The sequence below is a fragment of the Aquarana catesbeiana genome, linkage group LG02, assembly GCF_042186555.1.
Source record: "Aquarana catesbeiana isolate 2022-GZ linkage group LG02, ASM4218655v1, whole genome shotgun sequence".
NCBI lineage: Eukaryota > Metazoa > Chordata > Amphibia > Anura > Ranidae > Aquarana > Aquarana catesbeiana.
Window position 1 is genome coordinate 106,549,281 of NC_133325.1, and position 26,707 is coordinate 106,575,987.

Below are 26,707 nucleotides of genomic sequence, written 5' to 3' on the forward strand. Positions count from 1 at the left end.
TGAAAGCCAAATCATTTATAACAATCACAAAGATCTTGTGTAGACTTTAACATGTTAATGTAATTTCCGAGTCTTTTTTTTTTTTTAATCTGCAGCTTCCATTAAAATAATGCTTGGTAATCCTGCCATGAAGGTCCTTCTTAAACCATGTTATAGGGTGACATGGCTCTGTCCTTGTCTCCCAAATGCTATCCTGAGGTCCCATTGGGTCACATGCATTTGTGCTGCAATCAACAAGCAGTTGTGCCTATGCTAATTGTGCAGGCACATTCTGGAAGCCCTCTATGAGCAATGGCAACCAGCTTTAACTGGAGTAAGGCTGGCCATACATTATACAATTTTCTTGCTCAAGTTTCCTTTAGATTTACCAAAACAATATAATATGAGGTCAAACCTAAACACTTTCAATTTTTATGTAATCAGACAGGCCCTTGTACTACATAATTCAAGGTAAATCCAAAGAAAATTGAATAGGAAATGTGTGTAATGTATGGCCAGCTTAAGTGCATATAGACAGAAACATGATGGAGATGATCAATAGTACTGAGATGCAAGAAAGACGAAAGGATAGATGGAAACTGTTTCCAAAAAGAAAATACATGGCAATAGTTCAAGATGGAACTAAATGCATTCTAGTTAGGGCTTGCATCTTTAAGAGACTACTAAGATTGTGTGACTATCAGCACCCCAGGACTCTTGTTTGGGTTTGCAAGCTTTTAGAAATGTGACTCTGGGGCGAACAAAACCAGTACTGCAAGGCTACTTGTTAATTATAAAAGATGCTGCAGGGAGTTATGATAGCTAATGTGTTCTGTTTCTGCAGCAAGATGTCTATTGAATCTGTTATGAAATGCTAGCAGCATGCTGGTTCTGGGTTAATTTCCCTTTTCTTCCTGTGCATGTGTGGGTTCCCGCATATAATCTAAAAACATTCTGGAAGGTCAATTACCTTCCATCCAGTTTTAACTTGAGTGTGGCACCTCAGACTTTGAGTTCTTTTTGGTGACATGGATTGATGTGAATGGTTCTACATACTATGTAAAATAATATGCAACATGTTACTGCTATATAAATGCAAGGAATATAAAAAAAATGTTGGAAACTGTATGATCAATTAGCTCATTGGAAACTAAAATGACCAGTTGGGCTGGAAGCTTTTGGTTTGATTTACTAAAACTGGAGAATGCAAAATCTGGTGCAGCTCTGCATAGAAGCCAATCAGCTTCCAGGATTTATTGTCAAAGCTTAAAGCGGAAGTAAACTCATCCATAAAACAGCTTCATTTCCGATACGTGCCGGAAATTTAACACTCCCATTGGTTGTGCTCTCAACCAAACTGTCGAACCATCCAATGGCTGGTGTCATAACTGATCACATGTGCAGCATCATGGCAGTTGTAGAATAAACAGAGGCAAAGATGGCAGCTTCCTTGGCTGAAAACGATAGGAGGGTTTACTTACACTTTAATTGAACAAGCTGAAGTTAGAAGCTGATTGGCTACCATGCACAGCTGCACCAGATTTTGTACTCCCTAGTTTTAATAAATCAATCCCTAGGCATCTTGAATATTACAAATTCTGCTTGTGGTTCTTCTGCTAGAATGGAGAAAAATTGCGTAACCATGTTGGCTCTAGCTAGGAGGTTTTCTGAAACCAAAAAATAATGTATTCTTACGCACATATAGACACAGAAAATATAGCCATTTAATCTAGCTAATACATTTCATGCCCCTTCTTTGACAAGACTGTTGGCCTATTGACCTACTGGCTTTAAACCAAATTAAATGGTCACGAGTACAGGGCCACCGCAGCCCGTAGCCAGGCATTCTCATCTACTCCCTCCTGTAGAGTCTTTGCTGTTTCTCAGGGTGAGATTGCTCAGCATTATCATTGAACAATTTCCCTTTTAGAATTGATAGATTTAAAACAGGTTTAACATTTGGTTCAGCCTAAAACAGAATAGCTTGATGAAACTGCACATGTGGAGAGGGGGCACTCTGGACCTCAGAATGAGTAGATAAGCAGTTAGTGTGTATCAGAGTTTTGGGGTATGGTGCGGCATCTTATGCTGGTCTGGGCTGGACTGCGTCCCTGCGATTCCTTGATACACAAACAACAGAGCGGTCACATGACTATGATCTGGGTTCTAGAGGGAACTTTGTGGAGCACTAACTTGTCCTCTGCATTGGCTTAAGGTGGCATTCTTAGGGGAAGCTTGTACCTATAAAAGACACAGGATTCCAGTGAGATTTGGTCTCCGTATTGGATTTTACAATGCATATAATTACCATGTATGGCGTCAATGAAGAGTTTTCTTCCTGGGAGATTAGAGGGTGCAGCAGCAGGCATGTAAGGGCCATAGGTGCACATGGCCAACCCTTCCAATGAGTGGGTCTGTCCCCAATGAAGCATGAGTCTTTGGTGGAAAAAGGGGAGCAAATTACAGGACATTACATTTTGGTGGCTTTCGCTTTTAGGTGCAGCTGGAGAGCCCTGAAGTATAACAGCATAGAGACTGTAATGCTGTGAGCACCCATGGTGGGAAGGTCTTTACACTTAGTGTCAGAAAGCCTCTTGGAGACAGACAAGAGAAAAATGCACTCTTCATGAGACCTACCAAGCGCCCGTGTTACTGTAGGCATCTGTGCACTAGAAGTAATAGTAGATGTTTATTCTTTGCAGACTTGCCTTAAGCCACCCTGTTGGAAATGCCATCTTATGACAACAAGATTGTTTGCTGGCAAGTTAGGCTGAAGTAAAACTGTTAAATGCAATCTGAACCAGACTGGGCAGTCTGGGGGGGATTTACTAAAACTGGTGCACTCAGAATCTGGTGCAGATGTGCAATCAGCTTGTAACTTCAGCTTGTTCAGTTAAGCCTTGGCAATAAAACCTGGAAGCTGATTGGATTCTTTGAAGAGCTGCACCAGATTTTGCACTCACCGGCTTTAGTAAATAACCCCCCTCTATGTCTGTAATGTGCTGGGATAAAGAGTGAGTGAGACTGCCAATGGGCTCTGCGGGGAAGAAGTAGTTGTTCTGTACAAGAGAGGGCACACAATGGAGTAACACTCTTGGATTTCTTATTAGCTGAATCAGAACTGCATCCTTCCACTGGCCTGGTGAAGCATCTGCCCCTTGTAGTTTCTGGAGCTACTGGAAACAGAGAGGACCTTTAAGTCAAGGAATTTACCTTATGATGCTGTAATAGTGAGCCATAGATATGACCTCGGTTACTGACCCTGCTATATCTGAACTTTCTGGAAAGCTCTTGCAGGATTTTGAGGTTTGAAAGAACATGCTGGGAGAGGCGGTTTGCTATTGGTGTTGCGGCTCAAACTGGCTAAACAACCCACCACAAGGAGGTGCTACAGGTACACTATATTACCAAAGGTATTGGGATGCCTGCCTTTACACGCACATGAACTTTAATGGCATCACAATCTTAGTCTTTAGGGTTCAATATCGAGTTGGCCCACCCTTTGCAGCTATAACAGCTTCAACTCTACTATAACAGCTTCAACTCTTCTGGGAAGACTGTTGACAAGGTTTAGGAGTGTCAATGGGAATGTTTGACCGTTCTTTCAGAAGGCCATTTGTGAGGTCAGGCACTGACTTGGACAAAAATGCCTGTTTCGCAGTCTTCACTGTAATTCATCCCAAAGGTGTTCTATTGGGTTGAGGTCAGGACAGTCAAATTCCTCCACCCCAAACTCGCTCATCCATGTCTTTATGGACCTTGCTTTTTGCACTGGTCCAAATCATTGAGTGGAGGGGGGATTAGGGTGTGGGGTTGTTTTTCAGGGGTTGGTCTTGGCCCCTTAGTTCCAGTGAAGGGAACTCTTAAGGCCTCAGCATACCAAGACATTTTGGACAATTTCATGCTCCAAACTTTGTGGGTACAGTTTGGGGATGGCCCCTTCCTGTTCCAACATGACTGCACACCAGTGCACAAAGCAAGGTTCGTAAAAGGCATGGATGAGCGGGTTTGGGGTGGAGGATTATTTTCAGTTTGTGGTGGATTTGCTCTTTATGTTGCAATAGCAATACACTAATCATAAACAATATTTCTTTTTCTGAAGACATTTTTTGTATCATATGTTCAGAACTGATTTTAGCTATGACCTACATAAAAGTGATTGAATACATTTTGCCCTCATTGCTCATGCTACTCTGACGAATTCTGCACAGTTTTGGGTCACTTGGCAGATGGCATAGATAGATAAGTGAGTTTACTTTGTATCTTCACATACACCTTCAGAGACCTTTTGATTGATGTCTACAACTTGTTTTTAAATATTTCATGATTTCATCCCAGTTCTCCTGTTAAGAAAATAAGTCTTAACTCCTGACCTACATTTCCTAAAAACGGCTGAAGTAAGAAAATTCTTAGGCAGACCCTAACTGCGAAACATTCACGTAGTGTTGTGCTGCACTGTGTCACAATACTATAAGGTATGACTACATTTGATATGCAGTCTAGTTCATGTTTGTTACTCTTTCTAGTAGCCCTTCTTGCCTTGCTGGGCGCTCCATTTCATGGAGAATGTGGGAATGAAATGGAAAAAGTGTTGAAAATTCATTATATCCCATACCCTTAATACCCCCACCCAAGGCTATAGTTAGTTATCATGATGCACTAGGTAAACTTTAATGATGACATTTTTTTGTATAAGTTGCGTCTATTGTTTTATGTGATTATTTTAGTAGACATCACTACTAGAATGCTCCATTTTAGGTAGAATTTGGTCTGATTTATATGAAAGATTACTATTTAGATGTGCAGAACATCCAACATGAGAAAGGAAAACATGATAACTGATGTATAGAACAAGTCAAAGAACCTTTTCACTCAACTTCCAGTGCGGCCTCTTGCCCCTACGGTTCTATTACCAGTTCTGCCTTCTGCTCTAGAGGTGACTAGAAGATGAAAAAAAAAAAAAATAAGTATAAGTTATCAATTATTTCATACTTTTGGAGGCTGGGTAGTTCCCTTCTAACCCTGTAAACATAGGCACTTGGCCATAATTTCCTATGCTAAATGCAGATTTGCCCCTTACACCATTCAGGTGTAACCTCCAGGCCAAAGGTTTATGAAAAAGCTGCCACCAGGACCAGTTTATCACAATGTTTCTTCATCTTGTTTTACATGAATATATCTGATAGGTCTTTAAAGAAAAAATATATAAGCATTTGACCACATACATACATGCAAGGCACTTTATATTATTTGAGATACAAGGAGCAATACATCCACACATATCTATAGAAATGGCCTGAAGTTCATATAAATGAAATCCAGACCTGACCATCCCACTACAAAAAAGCAGAACCATTTTAAAACAAGAACTAACACAGCATACTATGCTCCAAACAAGCTGAAATAGATGTCTTAGCAATAACACTTTGTTAAATTTTGCTGTTGTGTGGATAACACATCATATAGCTAACCAGTATCAGACCCCTTGGGCTGCTGGCTGCATAGCAGTCACATTGTATTCTATAGTTCCACTTAGACCTTACCTTTTCAAGTGCATATTGCTTGCTAAAAAATGAGAGCATGAGTGAAATATTTATCTTAATTTGCCATAGTGACTGAACTTCCAGGAAACTAGTTATCTGGGATCTCAGTGTCAACATAAAGCATTTCAGGCAAGGGTTTCTAAGGGCCTCACATTTCATGTCACAGTAACCAAGCCCTGCGTGAGCATATCTATAGGCTATCTCTTATTTGAAGAGATATCAAGATACATTTTTACAGGTGTTCTTGTTATTTCTGTCCTGTACACACCAGTCTAATATACTGTATATACTGCATGGATCACATCAGACCAGAGTCAAGACTACAATAGTAACTAAAAACCAGAAAATGAACAATATAATTTGATTGGTTGTAATAAGGAACAAAGAGAAATCTGATTAGTATCTGTTAAATGTCTGGTTGTGAATACTAAATGCACTTGGATTGCCTCCACCTGGCAATCCAGCAAATTTAAACCGTAAATATGCTTAGGGGTCGCCATCATGAGGTTAGCTGGTTAAAGGTTAATATTACTAGCTCAAATCCATATACAATGTTTTATTTAAGAACATCCATTTCTATTCCATCTTCACACACCTGTTTTTTATTGACGACATAATGTATGGCCTACAGGGTGTGCAATGCCTTCTTTACAACGATACCTCTATTTCAACTTAGTCCAAATGGCTCTCAATTGTCATGAAGGTGCAATACGGCCATAAGGCATGCTTAAATGTCAGCACATTGACTTAGTGAACAGTAGGGATGAGCTTGATGTTCTGGTCGAACATAGGTTCGACTCGAATATCGGGTGTTCACCTGTTCGCAAAAACATTATGGGGCGTTCGCGGCAAATTTGAGCGCCGTGGAACGCCCCATAATGCACTGCGAGATCGCAGTGCATTGCTGTATGATGATTGGCCAAAGCATGCACCTGACCTCTAGTGTTAACTCCTTCCCTGTCAGTGTCATTTATGCAGTAAGTGCATTTTTATAGCAGTATAAATGTCAGTGGTCCCAAAAATGTGTCAGAAGTGTCCGATTTGTCCACCGCAATATCGCAGCCCCGATAAAAATCGCTGATCGCCGCCATTACTAGTAAAACAAAAATAATAATAAAAATGCCATAAATCTATCCCCTATTTTGCAGACGCTATAACTTTTGCACAAACCAATCAATATACGCTTATTGCGATTTTTTTTACCAAAAATATGTAGAAGAATGAGGAAAACATTTTTTTTTTTTTAAATGTGGGATATTTATTATAGCAAAGAGTAAAAGATATTGTTTTTTTTTCAAAATTGTCGCTCTTCTTTTGTTTATAGTGCAAAAAATTAAAACCGCAGAGGTGATCAAATGCCAACAAAAGAAAGCTTTATTTGTGAGAAAAAAACAACATCAATTTTGTTTGGGTACAGCATTATATGACCGCGCAATTGTCAGTTAAAGCGACGCAGTGCTGTATCGCAAAAAATGGCCTGGTCATTGAGCAGACAAATCTTCCTGAGCTGAAGTGGTTAAACAATTTTTCAGTCCTCAGCGCCAAGGTCTGATCGGTTCAAGCAACCATTACCAGCACCCGCATTACATGGTGAAGGAATATCTAGGGGCAAGAGCAGACTTGGAGACCTTTCCAACAGAGCATCCACTGGATTACTGGGTCTTGAGGATGGACCAATGGCCAGAACTTGCTCAATATGCAATTGAGCTACTGGCCTGTCCTGCATCCAGTGTTCTTTATGAACGCACATTCAGTGCTGCTGGAGGGTTTGTAACGGATCATAGAGTGTGCCTGTCCACAGACTCTGTTGATAGGCTCACATTCATAAAAATGAATCAGTCTTGGATCATTTTCTATGGATGTGGGATCCCTTGAAGACTGCCTATGCTGACTATCCTATTCCTCTTCAATCTTGATGATGCTAGCTTCCAACAATATTTTTGGTTTAGGGCACCACCACCACCACAGGCCCAGTTTTTCTCCCCCTGTTTAACAGGGGCATGTAATTACAATTTTTGATATAATATTTCAACGCAGGGCCCATTCCTGCGCCCAACAAGAATATTTGTGAGGGATTACAGTGTTGTGGTACCATCACCACCACCCAAGGCCCAATTTTTCTGCCCCTGTTTAACAGGGGCATGTAATTACAATTTTTTATATAGTATTTCACAGCAGTTCCTGCGCTCACCAAGAGTAACTGTGAGAGCTTACAGTGTTCTGGTATCACCAACACCTAAGGCCCAATTTTCTGCAGAGTATATAGGGCAGGCCGTATAGTATATATATAGTGCTGTTCAGAGTATATTGTGCCTGGGGGCCTGGGGGGCCCCCACGCCTTTTTTTTATTTGGGTGGGGGTTCCCCTTAATATCCATACCAGACCCAAAGGGCCTGATAATGGACTGGGGGGGACCCATGCCGTTTTTTTCAATGATCTTCATCTATATTGCTGGGACCCGACAATACATTACAGCCGCGAGTAGTTTTAAATAAAATTTTTTCCTTTAGAAATGTCATTTTGCTGTGGTATTGTTCTAAACACGGGAAAAATAAGCTACTTCACAGGCATACTAAGGACACACACCCAGGCACTACATTGAAAGGAATATTTTTTTTTTATTGTTTAACTTTAAGCATTATTAAAATCACTGCTCATGAAAAAAACGTCCGTTTTTAAAACTTAAAACTGGGGCAGGACCCGGGTCCCCAAACACTTTTTATGCCAATAACTTGTATATAAGCCTTTAAAATTAGCACTTTTGATTTTTCACGCTCGTGTCCCATAGACAAATGAACAAATTTTTTGCATGTTCTGCTGTAAACCGAACCGGGGGGGTGTTTGGCTCATCCCTAGTGAACAGAGGTCACTAAGAATGGGTTGGGCACCCAGGTTTTTGAGTTGAACATGGACACAAGGGCTGGGATCTGGGTGTTTGGTCATTATAGATGACAAGGGGACACTCTTTACATCTGGAGGGAAACCTAAGCAAATTGGACCATGCTTTAGATTTTTTTCCTGTCTCTGGATCGACTGTGGGTATAGGATTCTGTGTATAAAGATTTTCTATTTATTCTATTTATTTTATTTTTTTTTCTAATAGTTAAACTAGATGAACTTGTGTCTTTTTGTAACCTGACTAATTATGTAACTGTGCACTGTGCATTTGGGAAATGAACTTGCTAGAGGTCCAAATGCCTCCCCTTTACCCGTTCATGAACACTAGGTGAAATTAATTTGCAAACTGTGGAAAATATTCATGAGGTGTTAGAGCACACCAATTTGCTCAACGCTAATTGGCATTTTATTAAATCGATGTACTAATTTGACATGATCCCCTCCTAGCGTGGACAGCTTATTACCAAAAATCGGATTGCTCTGAGACAGCTTTAGCCATCGAGGTATGATTTTTTTAATTTGGTTTGTTAAACTCTGATTAAAATGAAACATCAGAACAAAATAAGCATATATTAATATATAATACGGTACTATCTGACTCAGTCTCCACACACTAGAGCCCGGTGCTGGGATCTATAAGGTTTGTACATATATATGTTGCATGTGTCCAGGCATTTAAGGGTGACAATTAATATGTCAATGTTCACAAGTCGGGCAGAGATCCATCAAAATGTTGACACAATAAATGTTTCAGTTTTGTACTATCTATTTTTCAAGGCACAAGAGTGCCTCTGAACTACTTTGGAGTTGTATGAAGATTACCTTGGTGAAGCACACCCAGGCATTTATATGTAGAGGGTGGTGGCTACCCTTGGGACTATATGTCTGTTAGGTCCACAAAGGGTATTCTAATACTGGCAAGGATCATTATTTAAGTCTTCTTTTTTGTTCAGATACAGTTTTCTTTGCTCTAAGTTTTATACTTATCTGGCATACAAAAAAGGGCTAAATGTATGGAATGGGGCGTTATAAAAACAGAAACGAAGGGAAGCTAAGAGTTCTCAAGAGCGATGATGCTAGTGGTGCTAGATTTTGACGTAAGAAATTGTTGGAGGTTTTCTCATAGACTAAACACAGGCAAGCTTCAGTGACTTTGAGTTCTACTTGTATTCTGTATCCAAGCTTTTAAAGAAGGCTCCATTATTAGATATGATTATGTACCTTCTGCCTCTTTGTAAAATGTTTGTTAATTTTCTATATGACGAATCTTTTCCTGTTAATGCAAGAAAATATAGAAGGACAAAATGCAAGCAAACCTGGCCACATAGATCTAATGCTGGTAAGAGGCAACATGGAAGTTCACTCTGCTAACATGCATCAATCTCTGGAAGTATGCAGATCTGTCTGGTAACATACAACTTAAGAACAATTTAAATTAAAGTATCATGTTTCTGCCAACTTTACCAGTATTTGAATTAAATTAAACCTGCCATTATAGAATATATTGGACTGCTGACCTTCTGAAAATGCTAGTTGCTTGGTTTATGCTCATCCATTGACTTAATAATTTCTGAGCACCGACCTGGAACAAATAAAAATAGTAAGTAAGAGAAAAATTTGGATTCTTTACTTATATACTTGCTCCATATCAGTGATTCAAAATATTGAGAAAGATGGTCAACATGATGATCAGGGAATTTACCTTTTCAGGAGAGCTCAGTTCCTATTTTGCTTTTAGGACAGGTTGGAGGAGATTGTAGTCGTATTAGAGCACTTGCAACAAAAACATTCATCATTTGAATATTTCAGGACATGCTTTCGCGTGTACCCCCTTCTTTTAAGGTACTGCTTGTACCTTAGAAGAGGTGGCTACACCTCGAAAGCCAGTCCTGAAACTTTGAGTGTTGGTGCAGATTAAAAAAGTATCACGTACAGTGCTCAATTATTTTTATCTTTTAGGATATGTTTCCTTAAAGTGGATGTAAACCCTCACATATACCCAGTGAAGTGAACAGCCTCAGATGATACACAGGGATGAAACAAATCTAAATCCATATAATATCAAAAGTATATGCTTTACCTCCTGCAGTTGATGAACCACAGAAAACCGCCTATAAGATTTGATGTAGTAGAAATATGTAGAGTTGTTCCAAAGGTTTTCAAAAACGTATGTAGAGATGACAGAGAACTATACAATAATAATAATATAATGACCAGATACATCAGATAATTATATACTGTATATCCAATCAGCTAGGATTTCCAAAGCTCATCTTCAAAATAATGAGGCACAGGAAAGCATGTTTATAGGACTGAGGGATATGAATATCCACTACAATTCCCACATAAGGAGCCCTAGAAAAATAGAGAGAAAATGAAAGGAAAACAAGCGGTAAGGCAAAGGTTCTGTGAATAAATCGCAAGATTAAACCAAATCGATATAGCTCATACCGTTCAGAGGGATTAGTATCAAAAAGGATATAGCACCAGTGACAGCAGAGAGGCTGTGACATACAACCTCTCTAGTTATATGTATCAGCGTATGTGGGCTCCTGGGATGAATTAGAGCGGAAACTGCCAGCCAGGCCTTCTCGTCCACATCAGTGCCTGACCTCACAAATGCGCTTCTGGATGAATGGTCAAACATTCCCATAGACACACTCCTAAACCTTGTGGACAGCCTTCCCAGAAGAGTTGAAGCTGTTATAGCTGCAAAGGTTGGGCCAACTCTATATTAAACCCTACGGACTAAGACTGGGATGCCATTAAAGTTCATGTTCCTGGAAAGGCAGGTGTCCCAATACTTTTGGTGACATAGTGTGTGTGTGTGTGTATATATATATATATATAGTGTGTGTGGAGACTTTAAAACATATAAACTTAAAAGCAAAAATACCATGATAAAATTGACCCAGAACCAATATAGTTTTCCTTTGTAACAGCCAACAGGAGGCTGGAAACTCAAGATATTACCACCATACTCCCTTGAGACTCAAGAAGCTACTTAGGTATTTAGCCTGCTGGCGTCCACCTCCAGTTGGATTTCTTGGGGACTAGGGTCTAAGCTGACCTCACCCACAAGCTTCAATGGTTAAGTTGTGGGTTTTAAGTGGAGTTTAATTTTAATTTTTCCTGAAGAAAACTGAAACACCAAAGTCAAATGCACCAAATAAATTATCTTTAATTTATGCTTGTACTTGTATACAAGAATAATATTATAAATTATGTAAGATCAAATGGTCCCAAGCTGGCATTTTAGCAGAGTTGTTCAGCATTATATGCTGTCATGTATTGTGTATAGGTAGTAAGGCAACCTCAGCCGCAGCCTCAGTTCTTGGCCCAGTGGGATACTTATTAAGTTAAAAATAAATCTGGCTAGCCCATAGTCCATTTATTATGACCTTCAACTACAGGATATAGAAAATGAATTGATTTCTTGATGGGAAGTATCCTCCGAGAGTAGACGGATTGTGGTTTGATATTCCCTGTTTAACAAAGATGATTCAATCACATGAGTTCCTGGAAACTTCCGCACAGCCAGCAGTCTACAGAGATGGTTTTACCAAGACACGTTTATTTATTTATTTTTTCTGTTTATTTAAAGTAAATTTTATCCAGGAATTTCATTTCAGACAGTGAAATGGTCAAGCTGAAAATTACCAGAAAATCTGGTGCCCAAAAGCGGAGTTCCACCCAAAAGTGCAAAAGTGGAACTTCCACTTATCTATTTCGGGGGGGGGGGATGAGTACCTGTTTTTGACATGTGCCCTTCCAAACTACTGGGAGACGGCGCCACAGTGCCGTCCCTCTGAGGTTCAGCCCTCCTCCTCCTTCCTCCGCCGCCGGGCCAGTTAGAAAGCACAGCGCGCTTCACACATTCGCAGTAGGGAACTGGCTGCCAGTCTCCCTTAGTGGTGATGGTGACGGCAGCACCGGACAGCCGATCCGAAAGTGTCTATATTATAAAGGTCAGCAGATACAGTATTTGTATTTGTAGCTGCTGACTTTTAATTTTTTTTCCCCCCAGGCGGAACACCTCTTTAACCCTTTCCCGACCTGCTCCTGTATGTATACGGCGGAAGAATGGCTCTGCTGCGCAAATCACCGCATATATACTGTGACTGCTTTAAGAGGGCCCGCTGCACGGCGGGGGACCCAATGCGCGTGGCCGGCGGACGTAATTCATGCCGGCCACCCACAATTGCGGGCACGAGAGCAGGAACGGGGATTTGTGTGTGTAAACACACAAATCTCTGTCCTGTCAGGGGAGGAGAAACAGATCGTGTGTTCCTACTAAGTAGGAACAATGATCTGTCTTCTCTCCCAGTCAGTCCAATCCCATCACAGTTAGAACACACCCAGGGAACACACACTTAACCCTTGATCGCCCCCTAGTGTTAACCCCATTCCCTGCCAGTGACATTTATACAGTAATCAGTGGCTATTTTTAGCTCTGATCGCTGTATAAATGTCAATGGTCCCAAAAAAGTGTCAAAAGTGTCTGATTTGTCCGCTGCAATTTCGCTGTCCCGATAAAAATCGCTGATCGCCGTCATTACTAGTAAATATATATATATATATATATATATATATAGATATATATCTATATATCTATATATATAGATATATAGATATCTATATCTATATATCTATAGATATAGATATATAGATATATAGATATATATATATATGCCTAAAATCTATCCCCTATTTTGAAGACGCTATAACTTTTGCGCAAACCACTCAATATATGCTTATTGCGTTTTTTTTATGTAGAAGAATACATATCAGCCTAAACTGAGGAAAAAATTTGTTTTTATTTTTTTAAATTTGGGATATTTATTATAGCAAAAAGTAAAAAATATTGTGTTTTTTTCTAAATTGTTGCTCTTCTTTTGTTTATAGCGTAAAAAATAAAAAACGCACAGGTGATCAAATATAACCAAAAGAAAGCTCTATTTGAGTGAAAAAGGGATGTGAATTTTGTTTGGGTATGGTGTCGCACAACCACGCAATTGTCCGTTAAAGTGTCGCAGTGCCGTATCGGAAAAAATGGAATGGTCAGGAAGGGGGTAAATCCTTCCATGGCTGAAGTTGTTAAGCTGAATCCATGTTCCCAGGTTATGCTCCATATCGTGTTGCTTACAGCATTTTTTTCTTTTTATCAGGGCCAGTTCACACTGTGTGTGGGCAGTGAGCCGGCGGTAGGGGCGGTGTGATGCACGATGTACTGCATCACATGGCTCATTTTTCTTTCTTTTTAGTTGTATGAACTTTATTTGTAGTGCACAATAGTGACACCTTGTTCATGCCACTGTACAGCAGTGCAGTGTGTTGCAGTGCGAACAGGACACTTGGAAAACTATTGTTTTCTGTGTGTTCTAGCGATAACTGGAATTCTCCCAGTGCAGATAAATGCTGGTTGCCTCAATATGTGAGCAGTGCAGATAAATGCTGCTTGCCTGTATGTGAGCAAGCACTCAATGTTACAGAGTGTGTCGATAAAAACTTACCATTTAAATACAACAACTGGTTTGGAGGTACTGGGAATTCAACCACTTGAGCTGCCCCACTTAAGATTTATGGCCCCTAGGGACCAGAGACATTTTTATATTTTTTATGGGTCTATGGATTCAGCAAATAACATTGTCACTATGTAAGATAACAATAATGTTCTTATTTTTTTGGGGGGGGGGGCGGGACAAGGGAGACTTTCATTTGCCAATACTCTTTTGTAATCTACAGATACAATTAAAACATTTTTTGTTTTGATTTTTGGAATTGTAAAAAAATGTGTAATTTTTCTATTTTGACCAGCGTTTGTTAAGGGCTGCATTCACATGGTCGTAAACATTTTTTGCTGAAAGCGCTGCATCAAACCAACTATATTTGAACTGTTTTCATATTTTTCGTTTGAAAATAGGAGGTGTAAAGCAGCTTACAACACTCTATTTTGCACATTATTTCATTATAAGGCGCAGAGGTTACATGGTTGGTAAGGTTGAATAAAGACAACGGTCCATCCAGTTCAAAATGTGTAGGTGTGTGTGTGTGTAGAAAAATTATCTCCCATATCCCCGTATATTGTTTTCGCTAAGATGCCCGTCCAAGAGTCTTTTAAAACTATCCATACTTCCTGCCGTCACCACCGATTGTGGAAGAGTGTTCCACATCCTTATCGCCCTGACAGTGAAAAACCCCCTACGCAGCTTAAAGTGATTGTAAAGACTCATTTTTTTTTTCTAAATAACAAACATATTATACTTACCTCCTCTGTACAGTTGGTTTTGCACAGAGCAGCCTGGATCCTCCTCTTCTCGGGTCCCTCTTCTCTGCTCCTAGCCACTCCCTCCTTTGAGTGCCCCTCACCCAAGACGAGTCAGAGCTCCGTGTATCCATTCAGACACGGAGCCCCGACCTTGTCCCGCCCCCTATCTCCCCTGATTGGCTGACTGACTTTGATTGACAGTCGTGGGAGCCAATGGCGCCACTGCTCTGTCTAAGCCAATCAGGAGGAGTGTCCTGGATGGCTGAGGGGATCGTGGACATCTCTGGAGAGAGAAGGGGCTCAGGTAGGTAAATAGGGGGTTGCTGGGGGAGGTTGCTGCACACAGGTTTTTTATCTTAATGCATAGAATGCATTAAGATAAAAAACCTTCTGCCTTTACAACTCCTTTAAGGTTAAACTGCTTCTCTTCCAGTCTCATCATATGGCCCCATGTTATCCTACACTCTCTTGGACTGAAAGGTTTCATACTTACGCTGGAATCACCGTTGAGATATTTGTATATGGCTATCACATCTCCTCTCAAGCATCTCTTCTCCAGGGAGAATAAATTTAGCGCTTGTAGTCGTTCCTCATAAATGAGGTCCTCCAGTCCCCATATTAATTTTGTTGCCCTTCTCTGGACTCTCTCCAGCTCAAGCACATCCCTTCTGAGGGTTGGTGACCAGAACTAGTACAAGAATTAATTTTTTTGTATTTGGTATACATTTGTAAGCGCGTAAATCATGTGCCTTTTTGCATTACAGATTTGAACGCCGTGCATATTTATGCACCTGTGTGAATGTCTCTATTAATAAACAATGCAGCTGTATTCAGATCGATAAAGAAAAAATGCTTTTAAATGTGGTTTTTGTTTATGATCATGCGAATGTAGCCTAAAAAAAAAAAAAAAAGAAGAAAAATGAATATTAATCTAGATAAAAATTGTAATGATAAAATGTGATGGGATACAACTATATAAACAAAAATGCTTTTTAATGTGTTTTTTGTTTATGGTCATGCGAATGTAGCCTAAAAAAATAAATAAATAAATAAATAAATAAATAAATGTTAATGTAGATACAAATTGTAATGATAAAATGTGATGGAATACATCTATAAATAAATTTAAAAAAAGCAGTAAAACATGTGTAAGAAGGTATTTTTAAATGCATTTTATACAGCTATGCACATGTCAGTACACTATTAAAATAAAATAATCAAGTACATACTTAAATAACATGTATGAGCACATAGGAACAATTCCTAATTTTTTTTTTTCTCTGTAAAAATTGAGTTTTACTTTCAGACACATATTCCAGCTTTCCAGATGTGAGCACGGTTTATGTGAATCCTGGAGAAAGTTACACAAAGCAATTCCCAGACCTCGGCCTGTGTTAAAAATACACCAGGCACTTGTTCCTGTGTGGCGGCATTAGCACACAAGAATGTCAAATATAATCACATAATTCAGCAAGATTCCGAGTACCTGTCCCATATTGTTTTATTCAGATATTTTTACAGCCAGCATGTTTTGTTATTTGTAGAGCTAAAAATAGCTCAGAAAAATGAAACATCTGCAAGTTTAGAGCCGAAGTCTATTTTTTGCCGCGGTGGAATAGATGTGCGTTCGTTCCTCGCAGTTCACATACGAGTCTTCACATATGTGGTACGCCATACGCAGAGTTTTATGAGAAGCTCCAGAATTCCAGGAATTGTAAATACCAAGGCAAGCAGAAAAGAAATGGAATGGTTACAGCTGTATACAGTGACAGAAGATAATAAATTACTACAAAAAAAAGTAAACAATAAATAAACTGTAAACTCATTTTTAAAAAATGTGTTGCTCATATGAGTTCTAAACGGATGACCAGTTTTATTTAGTAATGTAAATTATAGATGATAATGTTGCCATAAAATTCACAGTTAGGGTTCGTTAACACGTGAGGTTGGGGGGAGGGTAAAATGCAGCAGTTGAAGCACGCTTTTACTGCCCTCCCACTCCCCAGCTGCTACCTCCTTTAGCTGCAGAGGCAGCGGCTGAGGGTGAACACATGCCACAGTCACAATGCTTTATGAACGTGGCAAGATTTCTACCCCCTAACACTTTCAACGGGTGTAGCACCCACCGAACACGACTCATTAACCACTTAGTGACCACCCTATAGCAGTTTTACTGTGCACAGGATCATGTATATCCGCTTTCGGACCACCACGGTACATTTACTGCAGCAGGGTGGCCCTTCAGCGCCAAGGTACCTGTTTGCCGGGTCTGGGGCGTGCACATGCGCCGCCAGCGACCAGCTCCCGCTGTAATTGGACACAGTGGGAGCCAATCAGTGGGTCTGGTGGACCCACCGATCATTCCGAGGCAGAGGAATAGCGGTCAACCTATGTAAACAAGGCAGATCGCTGTTCTGTCAGAGGGAAAGATGGAGATCTTGTGTTTCTGCTAAGCAGAAACACGGATCTCTGTCTTCCCCCAGTAAAACCATCCCCCACACAGTTAGCAAGCACTCCCAGGAAACACATTTAACCCTTTGATCACCCCTGATGTTAGCCCCTTCAGTGTCACTAGTACAATGACAGTGAATTTTTTTAGCACTGATCACTGTATTGGTGTTACTGGTCCCCAAAAAGTATCACTTTGTGTCAGATTTGTCTGCCTCAATGTTGCAGTCCCGCTAAAAACTGCTGATCGCCGCCATTACTAGTAAAAAATATTTAAAAAAATTTAAATTCCATAAACATATACCATAGTTTGTAGACGCAATAACTTTTGTGCAAACTGATCAATATACACTTATTGGGATTTTTTTACCAAAAATCTGTAGCAGAATTCATATTGGCCGAAATTTATGAAGAAATTCGATTTTTTTTACATTTTTTATTGGATATGTTTTATAGCATAATATATAGTAAAAAATATTGTTTTTTTTTTTTTCAAAATTGTCAGTCTTTTTTTGTTTATAGTGCAAAAAATAAAAGCTTTAGAGGTAATCAAATACCACCAACAGAAAGCTCTGTTTGTGGGAAAAAATGGACATAAATGTTATTTGGGTACAGAGTTGCACGACCAAGATATTGTCAGATAAAGTGATGCAGTGCCGTATCGCAAAAAATGGCCTGGTCAGGAAGGGGGGTAAATATTCTGGAGGTCAAGTGGTTAAAGTGAATGTGGTTTCTCTGCAAGAGCCCTGCAACACCATGTGCATCCGTTCCCCGACCTTCTCTGAAGGAAGTGGGAAGTGATGAGGATTTTGTCACTTCCAGTTTTAGAGCTGTCGTTCCCTGGCCATTACTGCCATGGAAGCATCTGTTCAAATACAATCTGTGATCAGATGCTTTGAAGGGATCTCTCCATACAGAGTATACTCTAGCCTACACCAACCATAAGAGACAGGAAGACTACAGCACTACCTTGTCCTGTCCTTCCACCTTATTCAGGGCCTCTGCATTGCTGACTACATCTGTATTCTGGTGGTGTATCTGACTCTCATGCCCAAACTGCACTAGGCGCCTTCCAACCTGGTGTAATATATGGGCACCGACTCCACCTCTACATTACTAGTCATGTATAAAAGAGACCTAACACCCAATTACAAAGTTATCACACACTGAGACAGAGCCACCTAGTGGCAGACTAGCTAACTGCACCTGCTTACAATTATCCAGCTTCACATTTTTTATTACTAATTCGTTTAGTTTGTTTCACATTGAAAACTGCTTTAAATCTGAACTCTGGGGATGGACGCCCTCATTCTAGTCTCCTTCCCCGCTCCAAGGGTTAACTGCTCGTTTTGGCTAGGAAATTATATTTCCTAAATACTTAGTTAATCTAGTTGAAATAAGATAAATGTCCATCCAGTTCAACCAACAGAGAGAGAAAAGAAAAGAAAGCCAACACCCTCAAATAGAAAACCTCTATATACATGTAGCACCCACCAACTTAGGTGAGTGCTAATTAGTAGACATGTGCAATTCGTTTCGTAACGAATCGAAATTCGGCCGAATTTTGCATCTTTTGGACATTCGGATGTATCCGAATGTCCGAATATAAAAATAACAAATTTCAACTAATACGAAAGAAATTATAGCAAATGTAACAAATGAATTTGACATGATTTGGTAATTCGTTAAAGATCTAATGAAACAAAAGTTCAATTCAAAGTAAATCTTATAGTCCAATCAGCTGATTAATTTTGTGCTGGAGGTTGGATTACTGGCAAAGTGCATTCCTGAGAACTGAGTGAGAAGGGTGTTGTATTGTATTTGAGCAGAGGAGAAGAGATATTGTCATTGTGTGTGTTAATAGATTCAATAAACAAACGACTTTCCAAACTACAAATCATTATCACAAATATATATACATAAATATCGAATTTCAACGAATACGAAAGAAATTATAGCGGATATAATGAATGAATTCGACATGATTCGAGATTCAGTATAACAAATATCGACACTCTACGAATAATAATGAATTATCCGTAAACGAATTAACGTAACATAACAAATATAGCAGAACGAAATTATGTATTTTACGAATGACAACGAACCGAAACTAAACTAAATTTCCTGTTGTGCACAAGTCTACTAATTAGTTAGTTAGGATTAGTGTCAGGTAAAGTTGCCAGTGCCTTACCCTGTTTGTTTAGGTCTGGTTGGTTAATTTGGTTGGGAGAGTTGACAGAATAGGAGGGGGTGTGGCCACCTGCATTCTACCCTGATGGATGCCCTAGCCCTCCAGTGGAAAGTTCTGGAGGGAAAGTGGGCTGGGGACAAAGGTGCAGGCAGTTTGTATGGGCTACCCTGAACCAATCATTAATTTGAATGGGCAGGGGCAGTAGGCACATATAAACTGGGGGTCACATGCTCCAGGGTAGGAGTTTTTTTTTTGGATCAAGCGAGAGAGGAGAGATGTGACCATCGGGGAGCAGGCTTGAGGGCCTGGGGGTGTAATGCTCTCAGTGCTGGATAGCAAAAGAACTGGACCTGAAGGCCTGAGGGTTCAGAGACCTCAGTGCTGGATGGTTCAACAACACCAAATCACCAAATGAAACTCCAGGAGAAATGGACCAGACAATACCGGCTGGGATGGTTCTGGCCATGCGGAGCAGGAAGTAGCTGCCAACAGGATGGAGTATATTGGGATCGGCTTTCTGTGGCAATCATGGACTGTCGGTGGGCGAGAGCAAGAGAGTGAAACCCAACAGGTACTCAATGCAGGAGGCAAGATGGGCAGGTGAGGCCTGGGACTTCCAGCATCCATTTACCAAGGTGCTTTTCAGAGGGGCATCGGTCAGTTCATTAAGGGAAAGAGACTTAGTTACACTAAGGAACCAGAGACTAGGAGGCAACTCATACTTCCCGGGAAGATTATGGAACATACTGTAATAAAGAGAATAAAGTTCCTTTGTTTAAAGTTATCAGACTGTCTGCTGATGTGATTCGTGCAGGGGTGGAAGAACGAATGCAGTTAACAGAAAGGTATGATCTCCCCCAGCAGCTCACAAGGGAGTAGTGCGCTACATACACTGTCCAATACCCACAGTTAATCCAGAGGATTTAGGTGATATTCTTACATTATTCCTTGTTACTGCAGGCTTCCTTCTCTTCACATGAGTCGTCCTACAAAGCCTTTTCTCTTCGCCATCCAACCAGTCACAGCTCTCTGATGTCATCCCATACAATAAAGGTCCAGATGTCCTTCATTGTACGTGAAGGCACCAAGGGCTTGTTCACATTTCAGAGCGTTCAACAGTGGAGAAGTGTGCCAACTATCTGGAAAGCACAGAATAAAATAAGTATAACACCTTACTCATTATCTCCTAGGTAAAATATTTACCCGCAAAATAGGTCCTCCCAATTTCTCCCAGGGGATGATGAATAAGGTGATATACTTACCTAATTCCCTCTTTCTGCAGGCTACCTTCTCTTCACATGAGTGGTCCTACAAAGCCTTTTCTCTTCGCTATCCAAAGAGGAGCATTAGCTCCCTGGAGAGCATGAAATAAAGTAAGTATAACACCTTACTCATTATCTCCTAGGCAAAATATTTTTTGGTCCTCCTCTTCATTTTGCCCAGGGGATGATGACTACGGTAATATACTTACCTTGATCCTCATTCCTGCAGACTTCCTTCTCTTCCTGCCATGGGTCCTATGAAGCTTCTTCACTTCGCTGTCTAACTGATCAGAGCTCTGTGATGTAATCCCGTACTATGCAGGTCCAGATGTCCTGCATTGTACGGGAGTATGCTTCGGGCCCGCCCACATTCCAGGGCATTAGATAGCGAAGAAAAGGGCCATCTACCTGGAGATCAAGGAATACAATTAGGTTTAACATCTTACTTATCATCTCCCTCATCACCCATGAAAAGGAAAACAATTTTCTGCCCTGGAGTTCAGCTTTAAGACAAATAAGTAACATTCTGTATTGCAATCTTCAATATTTATGATAGAGGCAGCTGAAAAGACAACACATGTATCAGCAGAACCTCCACAAATATTTCAATCCATATTGGTGCCGTCAATCACCTTGGCTGGGTTTACGCAGAGGACTCGTGGAGGAATGCTTTGTACTAAGCATGTGCTGTAATAAAATGAAGTTGTGTTTACAATATGGACTAATTGGAAATTCTTTCCAGAAGTCTGTGCTTCTGTACGCTGCTTCAGTTTCCATGTCACTACCTGCTGGCAAGTACAGAAATTGGGCAGATATTAATAATAAAGCAATAAGATAATCCATAAATGTCTTTATTAAAAAAGGTGCATGTAACTACTGCCATGTTTGATTTGGTTTGTCCACATAAATCAACCAATCATATGCTGGCAAAAGTCCTGTTTATTGTACCTTCCTTGCTCATGATTGGATATTCAAAATAAAAAAAAAAGTTTCATCTTATTTACTATCATTCACATTTCAAAGTGAAGGACCTCAATTCTTTTAGGGCTGGTTGAGGCTGAGCTGAGGCTTTGGCTGAGCCACATTTTTACTGCCCGTCGGTCACTACCCTCTTTAGCTGCAGCCAGGGGTGTACACATGCTGCAGCCATGATGTTCTGCTTTGTGGCCTCGGCATGCTTTCGGCAGGTGTAGTGCCAGTGGAATGTGACCCATTCAAGTGAATGGGGCTGTACTACAAGCACACTGCAACCATGTGCATTGCAGGTGCTAGTGTATGCTTCCAGGGGTTAAAGCAGGCAGTGGGGAGGGGATACTAAGGGGCTGATGTACTAAAGGCAAATAGACGGTGCACTTTGCAAAGTTGCTCCAGAGCTTAGTAAATGAGCAAAAGCTTAGATGGCTTCCATTATCCAATCAGGTGCAAGCAAAAATTCTATTTTTTAATTTTTTTTTTGCCGGTGATTGGGTATTCTTTGCAAACTGAAGATCATCTACTAAGCTCTGGAGCAACTGCACTTTGCAAAGTGCACAGTCTATTTGCCTTTAGTAAATCAATCCCTATACTTTATCACCACTTGTCAATTGCTCTTCGACAAGCGACGAGAATGCAAATCGCTCCTCAGAGAGCAAAGCTAGGGTCAATGAGCCCTTAGTAAATCAACCTGTAAATCAATGCAGTTTTCTATGTGTCCTAGATCAGCCTGGGTTGCTCTGTGCACACAAAGGCAGCTCAATGCAGATGGTGTGAACGAGTTCTTATGGAGATCATACACACTTCCATTTTATTATCAGATCGATGTTCAATCAAAACCATCGAATTGGAATTTCATTGAATAGCCATAACTTCCCCTCCAATGGATTTGGACTCAGTTTAGATCAGATTCGATTGGCCAGCAAGGAAAACTCTTGTTTGTTAAATATGTGATCATATTTTGATCAATTAGATTATGAGGTCGCCTGGTGGAAACAGAGTTGCGATTGATAACTTATAACATAACTTACAACTATCGATTGAAACCCATTCCCCAATGTGTGGCATATCAATCATTTGTGTTTTCAGAATGGGAGAGACCAACTGGAAAAGAAATCGATAATTTATCGGACTGCGTATGATTGCCGTTACAGGTGTTTACAAGCAAAATATTGCTTCCTAATTAAAGAAACTCATTTATTAATGATTATAATTTTGTATAGAGGGGGCCTCTTCGTCCCATTATAAATCTAGAACCATGCCCAGTATAATGTGTATCAATACGCTCTCTGCCCAGCAATAAAAGTTAGTGGAGTGTAATAGCCAGATAACCTCCACTTAGGAGAGATAGGCTGAGTCAATAGAAGCCAACTGGCTGCAAGGTAAAGGAAGGAGAATGGGAAGGTCCCTGAGAACTCCAATCAGCCTGGGAGCTGACATTTCTGTAGCACATACTGTATATATATACATATATATATATATATATATATATATATATGTTATATAGATGTATGTTACATATAGGTGTATGTTATGTAGTTGTATTATATATATATATATATATATATATATATATATATATTTATATATATACATATACACAGTATATAGATGTATGTTACATAGATGTGAATTATATAGATGTATCTTATCTTATATACAGTATAGATTATAGTATGCAGTATATAGATGTATGTTATATGGGTGTAAATTATATGTATATAGATGTATATCATATAAAGGTGTATAGATGTATGTTATATAGGTGTATATTATACAGTATATAGATGTATGGTATATAGGTGTATATTATAAAGTATATAGATGTATGGTATATAGGTGCATATTATACAGTATATAGATGTATGTTATATAGGTGTATATTATACAGTATATAGATGTATGTTATATAGGTGTATATTATACAGTATATAGATGTATGTTATATATAGATGTATATTATATATAGATGAATGTTATATATAGCACATCACCCACAGTTATTAGCTCTTGTATCTCTTGACCTTCCCTCTTAGATTGTAAGCTCTAAGGAGCAGGGCCCTCTGATTCCTACTGTATTAAAGTGTATTGTATTTGTACTGTCTACCCTCAAGTTGTAAAGCGCTACGTAAACTGTTGATGCTATATAAATCCTGTATAATAATAATAATAATAATAATATAGATGTATATTATATATAGATGAATGTTATATATAGATGTAGATTATATATAGATGAATGTTATATATAGATGTATATTATATATAGATGAATGCTATATATAGGTGTATGTTATATAAGTGTATATTATATAGTTTATAGATGTATGTTATATATAGGGATGTATGTTGTAGATGTGTATATTGTACTGCATATAGACGTATGGTATATAGATGTATATGATGATATATAGATCATGTAGGATGAGAGTCTGGTTGGCAGACTGGCAGACTGGGGGGTACACAGAGCGGAGCCGGGTGATGTGTGCAGTAGTGGGGCAGTGCAGATCCCGGCTGTAGCCGCACTCCTCCTCCTCCTCCTCCCGCTCCTCCTCCTCCTCCTGTCGGGACACTCACACATGCAGAGCCGTGTAGGGAAGGAGCCGGCATGATGATGATGATGATGATGATGATTGTGATGATGATGCTACTGAGGGATTTACAATGACAAGTAAACGGTCTGCCAAATTCCTCCTGAGGAGGTCTCTGAGTGAGCAGTTAAAGGACTCCACCACCAAAGCCTGGGACCTGCTATGGAAGAACGTCCGAGAGAAGCGGCTGGCAGGTGAGTGCGGGGACCGGGGAGTGCGGGGAGGACAGGGGAGTGCGGGGAGTGCGGGGAGGACAGGGGAGTGCGGGGACCGGGGAGTGCGGGGAGGACAGGGGAGTGCGGGGACAGGGGAGTGCGGGGACAGGGGAGTGCGGGGACAGGGGTGTGCGGGGAGGACAGGGGAGTGCGGGGACAGGGATGTGCGGGGAGGACAGGGGAGTGCGGGGACAGGGGTGTGCGGGGAGGACAGGGGAGTGCGGGGACAGGGGTGTGCGGGGAGGATGGGGACAAGGTGACTGCAGAGGGACAGTGTGAGGTCACTGCGGTCTGGGTGTCCTTGTTGTCTGACACTAACTGCAGGCTAGGAGGGGAACGTTTTATTTTATTGCTTCAATAGATGGACTTTTATCTATGTAACTATGTAAAATGCTGCAACTAAACTTCCAGACACAATCACTACATTGTATGTACTTACTGAGATTATACTACCATCATGGTTCACAGGTATGAGATCATACTACAATCATAGGTCACAGGTATGAGATCATACTACCATCATGGGTCACAGTTATAAGATCATACTACGATCATGGGTCACAGGTATGAGATCATACTACGATCATGGGTCACAGGTATGAGATCATACTACGATCATGGGTCACAGGTATGACATCATACTACAATCATGGGTCACAGGTATGACATCATACTACAATCATGGGTCACAGGTATGAGACCATACCATGATCATCGGTCACAGGTATGATATCATATTACAATCATGGGTCACAGGTATGACATCATACTACAATCATGGGTCACAGGTATGACATTATAATACAATCAAGGGTCACAGGTATGACATCATACTACGATTATGGGTCACAGATATGAGAGCATACTACGACCATCGGTCACAGGTATGACATCATACTGCAAGCATCAGTCACAGGTATATGAGAGCATACTGCGATCATTGGTCACAGGTATAAGATCATACTGCGATCGTTAGTCACAGGTATGAGATAATACTGCGATCATTGGTCACAGGTAAGACATAATGCGATTATTGGTCACAGGTATGAGATTATAATGCGATCATTGGTCACAGGTATGAGATTATACCGCGATCATTGGTCACAGGTATGAGCTTATACTGCGATCATTGGTCACAGGTATGAGATTATACTGCGATCATTGGTCAGAAGTATAAGATCATACCACAATCATCAGTCACAGGTATGAATTCTCTGAGATCATACAAGATCATCTGTCAAAGGTATGAATTCTTTGAAATCATACTGAAATCATCAGTTACAAGTATGAATTTTTTGAGATCATACAAGATTATACTGCGATCATCAGTCACAGGTATGAGATCATACCGCAATCATCAGTCACAAATATGAGATAATACCACAATCATCAGTCACAGGTATGAATTCTCTGAGATCATACAAGATCATCTGTCCAAGGTATGAATTCTTTGAAATCATACTGGGATCATCAGTCACAGATATGAATTGAATGAAACCATACAGAGATCATCGGTCACATTTATGAATTCATACAATCACCAGTCACAGGTAGAAAGTCTTTCAGATCATACCATTATCACAAGTCTCAAGTATGAATTTTTTGAGATCATACTGCAATCATCAGCCACAGGTATGAATTTACTGAGATCACACCATGGTTATTGATCACAGATGTATGTTAACAGAGATCATACAGCGATCATCGGATGCAGGCATGGATTTACTGAGATTTTGCTGCTGTTATTGGTCACAGGTATTCATTTGCTGAGAACAGTCACAGGTCACACATGTCTTTACCCTGACAATGTAGGTGATGTGTTCTGTGATCTGTCATTCGTTTCTGTAGACACATGCAGACAGGTGGAGGACAAGCCATGAGCTGACATCTGTAGTGAAAGGATCAGCATCCTTATGCCTCTTAGAACATTACATTTTTGGACAATCTGCATTGCTGTTCTCTCTCTATATTTTTATTTTCATCGCTGTCCTCTCTCTTTTTTTTTTTACCCTTTGTATACAGTAGTAATTAGCACTGGATGTATACATGTAATGTGCGCGTTCTGGTAATGGTAAAGCGGAACTTCAGTCACTTTTTTTCATCTTTCCATCTATTAAATCTTCTGCCCTTGTTGTTTTAACTTTGGATATTAAAACATTTTTTTCTGCCAGTAAATACCATATACAGCCCACTTCTTGTTTCTTGTCTGGTAAAAAGCCTAGGCTTATGACATCATGCACAGCTCTCTCTCTCACTCTCGTGAGAATTCGCCAGGAAGGAGGGGGGGGGAGTCATAAGAGGGCCAATGAAAGCTGCAGGGCTGCAGAGCTGGAGGTG

General features: G+C 40.2%; 1 protein-coding gene across 2 annotated transcripts in view; it reads left to right on the plus strand.

Annotated features, from left to right (window-relative positions):
* The window catches only part of STARD13 (StAR related lipid transfer domain containing 13), a 438,704-nt gene that overhangs the window by 172,158 nt on the left and 239,839 nt on the right, over nt 1-26,707 (plus strand). Inside the window, exon 1 of one of the 2 annotated variants that reach the window (XM_073613336.1) lies at nt 24,100-24,349. The exons of the other annotated variant lie outside the window; for it this stretch is intronic. Within the exon in view, the coding sequence (XP_073469437.1) occupies nt 24,229-24,349 (121 nt within the window). The 5' untranslated portion in view covers nt 24,100-24,228. Of the gene's footprint in view, nt 1-24,099; nt 24,350-26,707 lie in introns of those variants that run through there. 2 annotated transcript variants of the gene reach the window in all.